Raw genomic sequence first — 16674 nt, 5'->3', positions numbered from 1 at the left:
AATTTCTACTTTTGTCAATAGTGCTATGACGGTAACTGTTGCTTTTTGAACATTTATAATTCTTTTTTGAGGGTAAATTGTAGACATAGAAATGCTGGTTAAAGGAGCCACCAATTTTTTATACTTCTGTGATTTATTACCCTCCAGAAAAGCTATACCATTTTGCATTCTTATCAGGAGGTTGCCCATTTTATCCTTAACTATGAATAATTGATCTTTCCAGATGAGGAATTTTTATATACTTAATAGCATGAATTAAGAGATGTTTGAAGGCCATTTTATTAATTTGTATTGTCTCTCTCTCTCTAGCCCTCATGTAGTCAAATACTATGGCAGTTATTTTAAGAACACAGACTTATGGATCGTTATGGAGTACTGTGGGGCTGGTTCTGTATCTGATATCATTCGATTACGAAATAAAACGGTAGGTTTACCTTCTAGAACAATGCAGCTGAGCTAGTTTCTTATGCCATCTTTTCTCTGCCTCTTTTTCAGTGCATTCTCCTACTAGAGAGACGACTGTCACATTTCCCCTTTTCCATGGTTCTTTTCTGTCTTTATTCTTTTATGTCTCCTAAGTGTGACAGCTTTTTATTTTTAAGAGACAAGAGTCCCCTGTCACCCGGACTGGAGTGTAGTGGCACAGTCGTAGCTCACTACAGTCATAGCTCTACCTCCTGGGCTCTAGTGATCCTCTCACTTCAGGCTCCTGAGTAGCTGGGACTACAGACTTGTACCATCATGCCAGGCTCATGTTTTGTTTTGTTTTTTAATTTTTTTTTTTTTTGTGGAGACAGGGTCTCACTATGTTTCCCAACCTGGCCTCAAGCAATTTTCCCACCTCAGCCTCCCAAAGTGCTGGGATTACAGGTGTGACCCCCATGCCTGGCAATGTGGCGGTTTTGACACCAATTTAGTCCAGTGATTTTTAGCATGCTTTGGTTATTTCTTACTGGGAAAAAAGTGACTGTTAAATCTTGGTTATAGAATGAATTCTAAATGTTTAAATTTGGATTTGGATTTGGGTTTCTGCTTCTACCTAGCATGTTCACAGATTAACTTCCTCTATTTCGGGTTAATCAGAGAATAATCCCCTTATGAAAGATTATTTGCTGTTACTGTGGTTGCCAGTATAAGACCTAAGAGTCGTGGGTTCTAGTTCTGGTTCAGTTACTTAATCTCTTTATGTATTCATTCAGTAAATATTTCTTAAACACTGCTTTAGGCCTGAGGAATCTAATAGTAAATAAAACAGATGACAACTCTGCTGTCATGATAGTGCACTTTGGAATAGGGCAACAAAAGCAAATTAATGGTAACTATTAATAGAAAAGATATAATAATGATATATACTATGAAGAAAATGAATGAGGATGAAGTGATGGTAAAGTTGTGGAGACTGTTTGGTGGGCTATTTTTAAAGTAGTTGAGGAAGGTCACTCAGAAGTGGTGACATTTACAGGAAGACTCAAATGACAAAAAGGAGCTAAGAGTCCTGAAAACATTGTAGGTGGGCAGTAACCAGTGCAAAGACCTTGAGGCCGGAATGAGTTTGGCATGTCTGAATGATAGAAGGGCTACCGTGACTAGAAGGGAATAGGCAAAGGAGAAGCTGTAGGAGATGGGGTTTGACAGGTGGGCAGGGCTAGATTGTACTGGATATTGTAGGTCATGGGAATGAGTTTGAATTTTATCCCAGGTATGATAGGAAACCATTGCTGGATTCTAAGCAAGTGAGTGAGCCATCTGATGTATGTTTTGGAAAGATAACTCTGGGGCTGGGTGTGGTACCTCATGCCTGTAATCCCAGCACTTGGGGAGGCTGAGGCGGAGGTTGCTTCAGCCTAGGAGTTCAAGGCCAGCCTGGGCAACATAGTGAGACCTCGTCTCTACAAAAGAAAAAAGAAAAAAAAAATTAGTCAGGTGTGGTGTCATGCGCCTGTAGTCCCAGCTAACTTTTGGGGTGTGTTGGGGGTTGAAGTGGGAGGATTGCTTGAGTCCAGGAGGTTAAAGCTGCTGTGAGCTGTGATTGCGCCACTGCACTGCAGCCTGGGCAGCAGAGCAAGACTCTGTTTCAAAAAATAAAAAAGATAACTCTGACCTCTGTGTACATTGTGTGTGGATAAGAGAAGAAGCAGGAAAAATCTTAGCCTTTAGTTTGTCTTAATAAGAAAACTAATAATAATAATACCTATATTATTTATTTGCAAAGTTGGGAAAATTAATTTAAATATGTAAAAGTACTTTGTAAATTGTGAGGTGCTACATAAATTATAAGGTAAGGGTGTTTTAAAACTGAGTTATAACTTTTGGATTATTCATATACTATCTTCTTAATTTACATTATTCAGAATTAGTGTGTTTGCTTAATCAAATAGCAAGTTCTTTAGGAATAATATCCTAACATAAGATATATGTAAAGAAGTTCCAAAACTGGAATAATTTATTGAATTAAACATTGGACTTCAGGGCTTCTTATATGCAACATTAAGTCAATTTATTTCAGGTGTTTTAAACCAGTCCAAAGTTAATTTTGATGGCACTTTTAGTTGTTTTTTTTGCCTTTGTAATAGTAGGTTATTATATTTAAGTAAATTTTAACTTAATTTCTAAGTGCTTTTTTTTTTTTTTTTTTTTTTTTTTTGAGACAGAGTCTCCTCACTCTGTTGCCCAGGCTGGAGTGCAGTGGTGTGATCTCAGCTCAATGCAGGCTGTGCCTCCCGTGTTCATGCCATTCTCCTGCCTCAGCCTCCCGAGTAACTGTACTCCCGAGTACAGGTACCCGCCACCATGCCTGGCTAATTTTTTGTGTATTTTTAGTAGGGACGGGGTTTCACCGTGTTAGCCAGGATTGTCTTGATCTCCTGACCTCGTGATCTGCCTGCCTTGGCTTCCCAAAGTGCTAGGATTATAGGCATGAGCCACTGTGCCCAGCTTAAGTGCTGATTTTTAATTACTACACGTTATTTTGCCAGATATTATAACTTTGCCCTGTCCACCATGATATCCACTAGCCACATGTGGTTATTAAGGGCTTAAAATGTGGCTAGTCTGAACTGAGATATGCTGTAAATATATACACCAGAGTTTGAAGAATTATTGCCAAAAATATTGTAAACAAAAGTCTTTAATTTTTTCATATTGATGACATGGTGGAGTGATAATATTTTGGATAAATATGGTTAAGTAAAGCAGATTATCAAAATTAATTCTTTCTTCTTCTTCTTCTTCTTTTGTTTTTTTAAAAGATAGAGTCTTGCTCTATTGCCCAGGCTGGAGTGCAGTGGTGTGATCATAGGTCACTGTATGTTGGAACTACTGTGCCTCGGCCTCTTGAGTAGCTGGGATTACAGCACCAGCCATGGTGCCTGCTTGTTTCCTTTTTCAGTGTGGCTACTAAAAAATGAAAAATTATATTTGTGGTTCCCATTATATTTCTATTAGGCAGTGCTACTTTAACTGATTAGCTTAGCTGGTTAGAATAAAGAGGTGGTAAGTCAAGTCATGAGCTTTGTTCTCTTCCACTACAGAAGGTACCCCAGACTCTAGCCTACTACCTTGCCAATAGTGTTTGCCTGGACTTTAGTGAAAGCTTTATCATTTCTCTGTGACCTTTGGCATAAATGACTCAACTTGTCTGTGCCTCAGCTTCATTATGTATAAAATGGTGATGATAATAATAGTTCTTCCACCTCATTTAGTTGTTATAAGGATGAAATGAGATTACAAACATAGTGCTTAGCATAGATTAAACACTTAGTAACAGTTAGCCTTTATTTATTTATTTATTTATTTATTTATTTATTTATTTATTTTTGAGAAAGAATCTGGCTGTGTCACTCAGGCTGGAGTGCACACGATCTCAGCTCACTGCAACTTCCGCCTCCCAGGTTCAAGTGATTCTCCTGCTTCAGCCTCCTGAGTAGCTGGATTACAGGCGCCTGCCCCCACTCACAGCTGATTTTTGTATTTTTAGTAGAGATAGGGTTTCGTCATCTTGGCCTAGAGGCTAGTCTTGAACTCCTGGCCTCAAGTAATCTGTCTGCCTCGGCCTCCCAAAGTGCTGAGATTACAGGCATGTGCCACTGTGCTTGGCTGTGTTTCATATTATTAGCATAGTATATGGTGCTTGTTAAATATTGATTGATAATATCATAGGTGTTAAATTATGACACCTTATATTAATTGATTTTCATGACACTCTTAAAGAAAAGTTATATTCCTATTTTATAGATTGGGAAACAGGCTAAGAGAACGTCAGTAACTTGCTTAAGTCACATGAAAGTAGAGCCAGGAGTAAAGGCTACATCTTCCTAATCCCAAATCCTACAGTTTTTGCACCAGAGCACACTCCTTTTCACGTGTGAGTTGTTCGTCAGAAGGGGAACTGTGTAACAGTTTGGTGATAGATTGAGTTTGTTTAGGACGGGTGTTGGGTCTGCAGAAAGTCTATATTGGACAGATGAGACATTCTATACTAGTTTCTAGCATTCTAACTTTTGTTTATTTATCATCATTCAACAGATATTTTTTTCAGTGCCTACTATGTGCCAGGTGGCTTTATTGGTATTAGGGAAACAAAAGTAAACAAATCAGACATTTTTAGAAGCTTGTGTTTCTAGCAGGGAAGACATCACATAAATAGATAAATAATGGGTAATATGTCAGATGGTAGTATACTGCAGTGACAAGGTAATTTAAGGGAATAGAGAATGAGCTAGAAATGGAGTAAGAAAGTCCTGTCCATTTTCTGAGGTGGTGATATTTGGGCAGATTGCAAACTGAGGAAGCAAATTGGATAGACATCAGGATGAAGAGAATAGGCAGTTGAAAAGGCCCAGAAAGGGGAGTGTGCTTAGAGTGTTTGAGGAACAGCAAGGAAGCAAGCCCTTGTTGAAACAGATTGAGCAAGGTAGAAAGTGGTAGAAGATGAAGTTAAAGAGGTAGCTGGGAGCCAGATCATATAAAGCCTTGGTAAGGACTGACTTTTATTTTAAGTGAGTTAGGAAGACATTGGTAGGTTTTGACTCTGGCTTACATTTTAATTATAGCTTCTGTGTGGAAAATATATCTTAGAGTGTCAAGAGCAAAAGCAAAGAAACCAGTCAGGAGATCATAAGAATAGTGCAGGCAGGACACGATGGTGACTTGGACCATGGTGATTACAGAGGGTGTATTTGGATATACAGTATTTCGAAGATAGAGAAAAGTCAAGGATGACTTCAAGGTTTTTGACCAGAGCAACTGAAAGAATAAAGTTTCCTTTTGCTGAGAGAGAGAGGACTGTGGGAGAAGTAGAGTAGGTTGGATGGATCGAGCGAGAGGGGTAAGGTGGTAGACATAGAATTTGATTTTGACATGTTATGCTTATGATGCTGGCTAGGTATTCTAATTGGAGATGTTGTGTAGGCAGATACATAAATCTGAGTGAGGGGAGATCTGGTATGGAAATATAGCTTTGGGAGTGGTCAGTGTATCTATGGTATAAACAGTCAAATGCTGTTCACAGGTTGAATAAGATCTGTTTCTATTAAAGAAAGGTGTTTGGATCTGAATTTTTCTCCTTTTTCTAATGTGCTGATGTAAACTTATAGAATTCGAACTCTTACTCTTTTTTCAGTTAACAGAAGATGAAATAGCTACAGTATTACAATCAACTCTTAAGGGACTTGAATACCTTCATTTTATGAGAAAAATACACCGAGATATCAAGGCAGGAAATATTTTGCTAAATACAGAAGGACACGCAAAACTTGCAGATTTTGGGGTAGCAGGTCAACTTACAGTAAGTAAAAATATTACTTGTATTGATAATTTTCAGTTCTGTCCTGAGAAGCAGTTCCTTTTATTTACCTATTTTAAAAATATAATACTTGACTTAATTGTATTAGTAAGAAATTACAGAATCTGCCAATAGGTTACAAATAGCTAGTCCATAAGTTATTTTAGATCTTTTCCTGGTGTTCAGGTCACATAGCTTAACTTTGTTTAACTTTTATAAAGATGAAAAATAAAACAAGAAATGATAGATTACTCTAGTGGACTACATCAACATATTTATAAAAGAAAGTAAAATTAAGTCCAAACTGCTTTCCTTGACTAAGACATAGCATCATCTCATTCAACTTCCAGGTAGTACTTGGCAGTTACTGTACTGAAACACTCTTCGTTTGAGTCCAGGATACAGTCTCTTGATTATTCTGCCTAACTAGTGCGTGGAAGTGAAAAAAGAAAAAAAAAAAACTTGTTTTCAAAATAGGAAGTCCAGAATTATTTGATTGTATAAAATACATAAGTATATATGAAAGTATATATAGAAAAATAGAAACAGTTCTAGGGCGGTATACTCTAAAATTTGCAACACTATTACATATCAAGTGGTTTTCTTGGGTGGTAGAATGAATATGTATAGTGTATGTTTAGAACTGATGTTATGTACAGTTTTTTTTTATTATTTTTATTTTTTTATTATAAGTCTGCCTGGGACATGTTAGGGAGTCTCAGGTATTGTAACAGCACAGAAATTGCTTCGATGTTTAAAATAAATCAGAACCTTATTCAATATTATGATTTATGGGCTCTCCAAAAGGTTTTGTTGTTAAAACACAAGTAAACAGTACCAGACAATATTATCTAAACCACAATCTTAGTAAGGAAACCAAATTGAAAAAGTACATACTCTGGTGGTCTATAATATAATATAATATTGACCGAGTGCAGTGGCTCATGCCTGTAATCCCAGCGCTTTGGGAGGCTGAGGCAGGAGGATCACTTGAGGTCAGGAGTTCGAGACCAGCCTGGTCAACATGGTGAAACCCATCTCCAGTAAAAATACAAATATTACCCGCATGTGGTGGCACACGCCTGTAATCACAGCTACTTGGGAGGCTGAACCTGGGAGGTTGTGCCATTGCACTCTGCACTCCAGCCTGGGCAACAGAGTGAGACTGCATCTCAAAAAAAAAATAAATAAAGTATATATATATATATACACACACACACACATATATATGTACACACATATATGTATATATACATATGTATGTATGTATATATGATGTACACATACATATAGGTATACCTCTTTGTGTGTATATATATGAGTATCCATTCCATTTAGTAATAATTTTAGTAATTGATTGAATACCCAATAATGACAGTGTTCTTATTGCTGTAATGCCTGCCTTGGCAGAATTTTTCTCCCCTTTTAATTTGTACAATTTAGTGTTTAGTATATTCACAAAATTGTGCAACTATTACCAATGTCTAATTCCAGAACATTTTCATCACCCTCAAACTATACCCTTTAGCTGTTAGTCCCCACTTTCCTCCCAGCCCTTGACAACCACTAATCTACTTTCTGTCACTATAGATTTGCCTATTCTGAATATTTCGTATAAATAGAATCATACACAATGTGCCCTTTTGTTTCTGTCTTCGAAAACTTAATGTTTTCGAGTTCATCCATGTTGTAACATGCATCAATTCTTCATTCCTTTTTATTGCTCAGTAATACTCCATCGTGGCTGTAGCACATTTTGTTTACTTATTCATTAGTTGAAAATTTAGATTGTTTTGCTTTTTGGCTGTTAGGAATAATGCTACTATGAAATTTGTGTACAGGTTTTTATGTGAACCTTTGTTTTCATATGATACACAGAGTTGCTGGGTCACATGGTAACTCCGTGTTTAATTTTTTAAGGAACTGCCAAACTGGTTTCCAAATTGGCTCACTATTTTATGTTTCCTGCTGAGGTATGAGGATTCCAACTTCTCTGCATCCTTGCCAACATTTTCTTTTTTGTGTTTTTGATTATAACTATCCTAGTGAGTAAGAGGTAGTATCTCTTTGTGGTCTTGATTTGCATTTTACTAATGACTAATGATGTTGATTGTCGTTTCTTCTGCTTATTGGACATTGGTGTATCTTTGGAAAATGTCTATTTAAATCTTTTGCCTATTTTTAACTGGGTTTTTACCTTGTTAGTGTTGAATTTTAAAAGTTCTTTATATATTTTAGATATAAGTCCCTTATGTACGTGATTTGCAAATATTTTCTCTCATCCTGGGTTATCTTGAAGGTGTCCTTTGAAATACAAAATTTTTAAATTTTGGTCATGTCCAGTTTCTTTTTTCTTTTGTCGCTTGTGCTTCTGGTGTCACATCTAAGAAATCATTACCTAACGCAGGGTCATGAAGATTTACTCCTATGATTTCTCTGAAGTGTTTAATAGTTCTAGCTCTTATGTTTAGATCTGTAATCTGTTTTGAGTTAGTTTTCATGGTGTGAGAAAGGAATCCAATTTCATTCTTTTTACATGTTGATATGTAGTTGCTCCAACATTTGTTGAAAAGACTGTTTTTTCTTTCTTGAAATGTATGAGTTTATTTCTATGCCTTCAGTTCTCTTCCATTGACCTATATGTCTGTCCTTGCACCAGTTCTATGCTCTCTTGATTACTGTAAGTTTGAAGTAAGTTTTGAAATTGGTTAAGTGTGAGTGTTCCAACTTTGTCCTTCTATTTCAAGATTGTTTTGGCTATTCTGGGTCCCTTGTATTTCCACATAAATTTTAGCATCAGCTTGTCAATTTCTGTAGAAAAGGCCATTGGGATTTTGGTAGACATTGTTTTGAATCTTAAATCAGCTTGAAAATACTGTCATTTTGGCAATATTGTCTTCCAATCTATGAACATAAGCTGTCTTTCCATTTATTTCGATTTTCTTTAATTCTTTTAGCAGTGTTTTATAATTTGCAGTGTACAAGTTTTGCATGTATTTGGTTAAATTCATTCCTAAGTAGTTTGTACTTTTTGATGCTATTTTAAATGGATTTGCCTTATTTTCAGATTGTTCATTGCTAGTGTAACATACAATTGATTTTTGTATATTATCTTGTGTCCTGGCACCTTGCTGTACTTTGTTTTTTTTTAAATGAACTGTGGGCACGTATGTTTTGTTAAAAAAAAGGAGATTTTTTTTTCCTTCACTAAAATAAACTCAAACTGTAGTATAAGATGATCTGACTTGGCTGTTTGGTTGTGGAACCTCCAGTACTACTAAGTTTAGGCCTTTCTCAGGTCTCTTCTCTAGAGGCTGTAGGCCTTGGTGGCAGCCTTCTGGGAAGTAGTGGCGGTGGGGATTGTTAGCTGTTAATGCTCATTTAATGCTCCTGATTCACAAGACCACCCACACTCTCTATAGTCTAGAGATCCTCGGTTTCACTCCCCAGAGAGTATACCTCCAGTCTAATGCCAGGGTGGGGAGAGGGAAGCCCACTAGTTGCTTGATGGGAGAGGAGGGTTTAGGGTGCTTAGCTGCTTCTTAACTCTTTCAACCCAGGCTTCCTATTTGGATGTTCGTTTTCACCCCTCTTTTCTCTACTTGATGACACCAATTTCTAAGCCTTTTGGAGGGGTTGGTGTTAAAATCAGGTTGTTTCCTAGTTTTCCTGGCAACTGACTCAGGATTCCATCTTATAGTCTGTTCAGTTAGTTACTACTAGGCCACTTGCTCTCCAGCTTTTAAAATTTTGTGGCTATGGTTGTTTTCCCCTTTGTTTTTTTATTCTTCTAGATTTATTCTTAAAAAACAATCTTTTAGTATCTTTTGAGTGAGTTTTGAGAGGGAGTGAAAGTAAAATGTATTTGCTCAAGCTGTCATCTTTACCCAAGACTGTAATATTATTTCTGGTGGCAACAGGGGTATTTCATTGTATGGATATAGCATGATTTATTGAACTCTTTCCCTACAGTTGGACGTTGGGCGCCCATTAAGGTTGCTTAGAGTTTTCCCACCACTATAAGCATAAATTCTGTGATTAACATTCCTGCAACTAAATTTTGCAGCATTTCCTTGAGTAAATCCTTAGGATAATTTCTTTACATTATCCTAAGAGATAATGTAAGGGTCAGAAAATAGATGAATGTATATTGGCAAAGTGCTTTTGACACATAAGTGCTGAATTTCTTCTAGAAGTGAACAATTTCAGTTTCCAACTTCAGTATATAAATGTGCTCTTTTCCCCTCATATTTGCTAATGCTGAATGGGCAGTAACTTGTATCTTCCTTGTTATTTCTCAAAGCAATTCACATATTTTTGCATTTGATTATTGGCCGTTTGTAACAATTTGTTTGTAAATGTTCATTTTTGTGTGTGTCAGTTTTGCTAATTGAATGTTGGACCCTTTTTTTTTTTTTTGGAGACAGGTTCTTGCTCTGTCACCCAGGCTGGAGTGCAGTTACATGATCACGGCTCACTGCAGCCTCAACCACCAGGCTCAAGTGATCCTCCTTCCTTGGCCTCCTGGGTAGCTGGGACTACAGACATGCACCACCACTAATGGTGTAGTGTTTGTAGAGACATGGTTTCACCATGTTGCCCAGGCTGGTCTCAAACTCCTAAGCTCAAGCAATCTGCCCCCCTTGGCATGCCAAAGTGCTGGAATTATAGGTTTGAGCCATTGTGCCTGACTGAGTGTTGCATCTTTTAAATAAATCTATTAAAAAAGATAAACCAAAACTGAAAAAATTTGTTAAAATTGTTACTTCTTTTTTTTATATGCTGAAATATCTTCTAGTTTACTAGTTGTCTTTTAATTTTGATTCTGACTTTTAAAAAAAATACTACATGTTTCCAAATTTTATATAGAAAATCCATCTACCTTTTATCTTATGGTTTCTGTCTTTAATGTCATGCTTAAAAAACCCTTTTCTCCTTAACATTATAGAACAGTTTACAGTTTTTTAAAATAATTTTATTTTGTTTTTTTGAGACAAGGTCTTGCCCTGGCACCCAGGCTGCAGTACAGTGGCATGTTCATGGCTCATTTTGGTCTTAAACTCCTGGGCCTAAGCGATCCTCTTGCTTCAGGCTCCCAAGTAGCTAGGACTACAGGTGTGTGCCACTTCGCCCAGTTAAAGTTTTAAATTTTTTTGTAGAGATGGGCTCTCCCTGTTTGGGATTAGAGGTATGAGCCACCACACCTGCTCTGTTGCCCAGGCTAGAGTGCAGTGGCATGATTGTAGCTCTCTATAATCTTGAACTTATGGGCTCAAGTGATCCTCCCACCTTAGCCTCCCAAGGAGCTAGGACTACAGGCATGCACCATCATGTCTGGCTAATGTGCTTTTTTTTTTTTGTGACAGTCTTGCTCTGTCACCCAGGCTAGAGGACAATAGCACAATCTTGGCTCACTGTAACCTCTGCCTCCCGGGTTCAAGCGATTCTCGTGCTTCAGCCTCCCGAGTAGCTGGGATTACAGGTGCCTGCTACCACACCCAGCTGATTTTTTGTACTTTTAGTAGAGATGGGATTTTGCTATGTTGCCCAGGCTGATTTCGAACTCCTGAGCTCAGGCAATCTGCCCTCCTCTGCCTCCCAAAGTGCTGGGATTATAGGTGTTAGCCACCATGCCTGGCCATCTAATGTACTTTTTTAAAGTATTATTTGGGCTTTGTTTTTTGTGTTTAAAATTTCAACTTATTTGAGCTTATTTTGGTGAAAGTATAAGGTAGGCATTTAAGGCCGGGCGCAGTGGCTCAAGCCTGTAATCCCAGCACTTTGGGAGGCCGAGACGGGCGGAGCACGAGGTCAGGAGATCGAGACCATCCTGGCTAACATGGTGAAACCCCGTCTCTACTAAAAAAATACAAAAAAAAACTAGCCGGGCGAGGTGGCGGGCGCCTGTAGTCCCAGCTACTCGGAGGCTGAGGCAGGAGAATGGCATAAACCGGGAGGCGGAGCTTGCAGTGAGCTGAGAACCGGCCACTGCACTCCAGCCCGGGCGATAGAGCGAGACTCCGTCTCAAAAAAAAAAAAAAGGTAGGCATTTAAATGTAGAGTTCTACAAATGACTAACTAGATTCCCAGTGCTTTTTTTTCATAATCTGTTCTTTGCTTGCTGATTTTAAATGACATTTTAATCATAAATCATATCATATGTGTGTGCTATATATATATAACATGTATATGTGTGCTTATATATATATAACAGGTTTTATATAGCACATATATATGATATATCTACACACACACACACATATATATATACACATATGCCGTAGTCAACTTCCGAACTTTATGTTTTTTATTGCTATGCTATTGTGCTAATATAACTTTATAATACAAATCTAAGTGGGATTAGTGTACAATCATTATTCTTAATAATTTTCAAAAACTTTCTAGCTATGCAAGTAATCATTTCTAATTGAAATAATCCAGTGAAAACAACTTTGACTGCCACCATTTGAAAACACCCCTGCAAATTTGAAGTTTCAGAGCTAAGGAAATGACTAAGCAGTAAGTTAGTTCCTGTGTTAATTTTTTACATAGGACTGACAATGAGATTGATTTAAATGACCTGTCATTTGCTTTTGACTGGCGTAGCCTAAGTCACAGGCATTTCAGAAGGAATATCAGTGATGATGATTGGAAGTCTTTTCTTGTATTTAGTTCTGTTTAAAAATCCTTCTTTTGCTGGGCGTGGTGGCTCATGCCTGTAATCCCCTTTGGGAGGCCAAGGCAGGTGGATCACCTGAGGTCAGGAGTTCGAGACCAGCCTGGCCAACGTGGTGAGACCTTGTCCCTACTAAAAATACAAAAATTAGTTGGGCATGGTGGTGGGTGCCTATAATCCCAGCTACATAGGAGGCTGAGTCTGGAGAGTTGCTTGAACCCCGGGGCGGAGGTTGCAGTGAGCTGAGATTACGCCTCTTCACTCTAGCCTGGGCAAAAGATCAAAACTCTTTCTCAAAAAAAAAAAAAAAAAAAAGAAAAATTCCTTCTTTTGCTAAAGCATAGGAACTGTAGGGAGGTTCTCTTTCAGTAGGGCCATGCTATCCTGAGAAAGTGTGCAAGTGGTTATTTACTGTAATGTGTACTATATCCACATATTCTTCTTTAGGCCACAAACTAAGATATTTTGTATATTATTTTTTATATATCAATTTTTTAATTTTTTTACTGCATATGTATGCTCATGTAAACCTTCAGAATATTACAGATGTATATACAGGATAGAGGGTAAAAACCTTTAGTGATTCTGCCTACTAGATAAAACTATTATTAATAATTTGGTATATATTACTCCAGATTTTTTGTACTATGATATAACAACATTTCTTATTATTGGTAATTGTTTTATTATTGTTATGATCATCATTATTATATATATATTCCTTTTACAAAAACAGGGCTATATTATATATAATTTTACAACTTTTTTTTGCTTTGTAATAATGTATGTTGTGCATTTTTTCCTTGCTAGGAAAAGGTATATATCTTCATTTTTTTTCTTTTTAATGTGGTGTTTCAGTATATGGTTATCTATCATATTTAACTTCTTATCTTTTGATGGTCATTTGAGTTGTTTCCTTTTCCTCTTCATACCCCCATTACAGACATTTCTACAATCTTTGTGCATATAGTTTGGAACACTTGAACATAAGATAGATTTCAAGAAATAGATTTGGATCAAAGGATGTGAATATTTAAAAGTTGAATAAATATTGCCAACTTGCGTACTAAAATGTACCAGTTTATACTGCAGTAACATTGTATTTCAGTGCCTGATTTTCTATGCTATTATCAGCATTATTAATTTAAAATTTTTTGTCAATCTTAGTTTGTGTTTTAATAATTGAGAATCTTTTTGTGTTTCTTTGTCATTTGAATTTCTTCTATGCCTGCTTTATCATGCTCAGAGTATGGTTTTTATATGTATTTCAAGTACAAGGCATTTTTTTATTGTTGGAAAAGCCTCTTTTTCTCAGTATGTTTTTTTCCTTCTTTTTTTTTTTTTTTTTTTCTGTAGACTTCCTCTGTGGACATCTCAGTAGTTTTAAGCTTAGTGTCGGTCTCTCTCCCTTTCTATTTTAGGATACCATGGCCAAGCGGAATACAGTGATAGGAACACCATTTTGGATGGCTCCAGAAGTGATTCAGGAAATTGGATACAACTGTGTAGCAGACATCTGGTCCCTGGGAATAACTGCCATAGAAATGGCTGAAGGAAAGCCCCCTTATGCTGATATCCATCCAATGAGGGTAAGGAAGTAGACAGAAAGCCAGTGGCGTGGTTAGTTACTGATCATCATTAAAAAGTTCAAGCCAGGCGTTGTGGCTCACACCTGTAATCCCAGCACTTTGGGAGGCTGAGGTGGATGGATCACCTGAGGTCAGGAGTTTAAGACCAGCCTGGCCAACATGGTGAAACCCTGTCTCTACTAAAAATATAAAAATTAGCTGGGTGTGGTGGCTTGTGACTGTAATACCAGCTGCTTGGGAGGCTGAGGCATGAGAATCGCTTGAACTCCGGAGGCAGAGGTTGCAGTGAGCCAAGATCGTGACACTGCCTGGACAAGAGATTGAGACTCTCAAAAAAAAAAAAAAAAAAAAAAAATTAGTTCAATGCCTTACTTGATTAGGTTGCAAACAATAAATGAATTATGTGTAATTCATGTCACTATAGATGATATACCTCTACTGACTCTAGTTGTAGTCATTAAGTGTGTTCCACTCCTATCCGTTCCAGAGGTTGTGTATTGATAGCCCTCTGGCAGGACGTAGGCCATAGAAATGCTTAGTTTGATTTGTGCTACACTCTCTCTGTCTCTCTCTCACACACACACACTCTCACTCACTCACTCATTCACTTTGAATAGTTTGGACAACCACTTTTTACCATGTCAACATTCTCACTAGAGCTGACTAGTGGTTGTCTCCTTTATACAGAGTATGAACTTTCTACTTTATCAGTCTCCATGATTCCCCGTTGTGTCACCAAGTATCAGCTGCCACTTATTACAGTATTTCTCTAATGTTTTTCTTATAATAGTCTTAAGAAGAAAGCAAACTGTTTTTGAACTCATGTCACTGAAACCCAGCCTTGTTCATTTTTTGTCTTTCTTCTGCCTGGCCCCTATAGGTGTTTGAATTTGTAAGTTCTGGCTTGTAGATCCCCAGATTCTCTTCATCTGGAGACTGTGTACTCTCCAACCTCTATCTCCTTCTAGAATGTTAAGGGCCCATAGAATGCATCTCCAGTGCAGCTCTTCCAGTGCTGACACCCTAAGCAGTTCCCAGGCTTAACTGTCCCAGAACCCTTCATCACAGCACTGTTGTAACACCTGCCCCCAACCCTGCCTTCCTCAGGGACTCTGTGGTCCTCTCCATCCTTCCCTACCCCAGCTCTTCCTCTTCTCTGATTAATTAATCCTCCTATTAAGAGACTTACAAAAATTCATGTTCCCGAGATAAGTCCTCCCTCTTTTTTGGGAGAAGGAGCGAGGAGATTTACTAGTTACAATTTTAGATTTAAATAATATAATTTAAGGTGCTTATTTGTATAGTGTTTTACTTTTCAAAAAACAAAGCTTTTTTAAAATTGGAAATTTAATAAATAATAGGCTTATTTTGGAAATAGTATAATGTAACTGCAACATAATTGGCCAATTTTTAATTTTTCCCCCTCACACATATGTTGATTTAGTTTGTCTGGAAGCTAATGACCCCATTGTGATTTTTGGGACTTCTGGTTAATGACTTTATTGTGTAGTTGCTGCTGACATCTGGGGGTGGTAATAACTTTTAAGAGGCAGGGAAACTTGACAACCATGGGGCCAGGGTTATCTTTAGGATATAGATACTCTTCTGTCTCGCCTTTCTACTTCGAAAGGCAATGTACTGTGGTTGCCAAAATAATAATAATAATAAAGCTTGATTGATGTTGTGAGGTTTAGGGAACAAGACCCATATATGAGAGAGGGAAGAGGAGAGAGGGAGATATATCAGGTTCTTTAACCATCAGGCTTTGTACTTGCAAATGCTTAGACTTTTGTTGGAATTTGGGTGAGCTTCTCAGTGGATAAGTGAAAAATTATTTACTAAGCTTCAAATGTAATTCTAGATGTATTTTTTTTTTTATTGGAGCATTACTTTTATTTTACCAGATCTTTTTGTTTGTTTGTTTGTTCTAACCAGGCAATCTTCATGATTCCTACAAATCCTCCTCCCACATTCCGAAAACCAGAGCTGTGGTCAGATAACTTTACAGATTTTGTGAAACAGTGTCTTGTAAAGAGTCCTGAGCAGAGAGCCACAGCCACTCAGCTCCTGCAGGTATGAATCACCCTCTGATGCCGCCTCGCTCCATTTCATTTACACACTGACCAAAAGATGCCATGAGGTCACCTACGTGGAGATAGTAAAGAAGTGTAAGGCAGGCTGGGTGCAGTGGCTCATGCCTGTAATCCTAGCACTTTGGGAGGCTGAGGCAGGTATATTGCTTGAGCCCAGGAGTTGGAGGCCAGCCAGCATGGTGAAACCATGTCTCTACAAAAAGAATGCAAAAAATTAGCCAGGTGTGGTGGCGTATGCCTGTAGTTCCAGCTACCTGGAAGGCTGAGGTGGGAGGTGGGAGAATCTCTTGATCCCAGGAGGTTGAGCCTGCAGTGAGGCATGATTGCGCTGCCGCATTCCAGCCTGAGCAATAGAGTGAGATGCTATCTCAAAAAACAAAGTAAAAGAAGTTTAAGACATTGCCTACCTCTACGGAGGTTCAAATCTATTTGAGTGGAAAAGACATGGAAAAGAATGTTAAATCATCGAACAAGACAATAATGCAAGAAAATACAGGGCAGTATGGGATTAGAGAAAGGAAATTGACATTTAGT

At 37.7% G+C, this 16674-nt stretch overlaps 1 protein-coding gene across 1 annotated transcript in view; it reads left to right on the top strand.

The window, feature by feature from the left end:
• The window catches only part of STK4 (serine/threonine kinase 4), a 107105-nt gene that overhangs the window by 16130 nt on the left and 74301 nt on the right, over positions 1-16674 (top strand). The window contains exons 4-7 of the mRNA XM_017877987.1: positions 310-424; positions 5621-5785; positions 13880-14047; positions 15983-16120. Of these exons, the coding sequence (XP_017733476.1) occupies positions 310-424; positions 5621-5785; positions 13880-14047; positions 15983-16120 (586 nt within the window). The remainder of the gene's footprint in view (positions 1-309; positions 425-5620; positions 5786-13879; positions 14048-15982; positions 16121-16674) is intronic.

Source organism: Rhinopithecus bieti, unplaced genomic scaffold, assembly GCF_001698545.2.
Source record: "Rhinopithecus bieti isolate Rb0 unplaced genomic scaffold, ASM169854v2 scaffold_10347, whole genome shotgun sequence".
NCBI classification, from domain to species: domain Eukaryota; kingdom Metazoa; phylum Chordata; class Mammalia; order Primates; family Cercopithecidae; genus Rhinopithecus; species Rhinopithecus bieti.
Note: the sequence above shows the minus strand (reverse complement) of the source record. Positions and strands in the feature narration are given on the sequence as shown.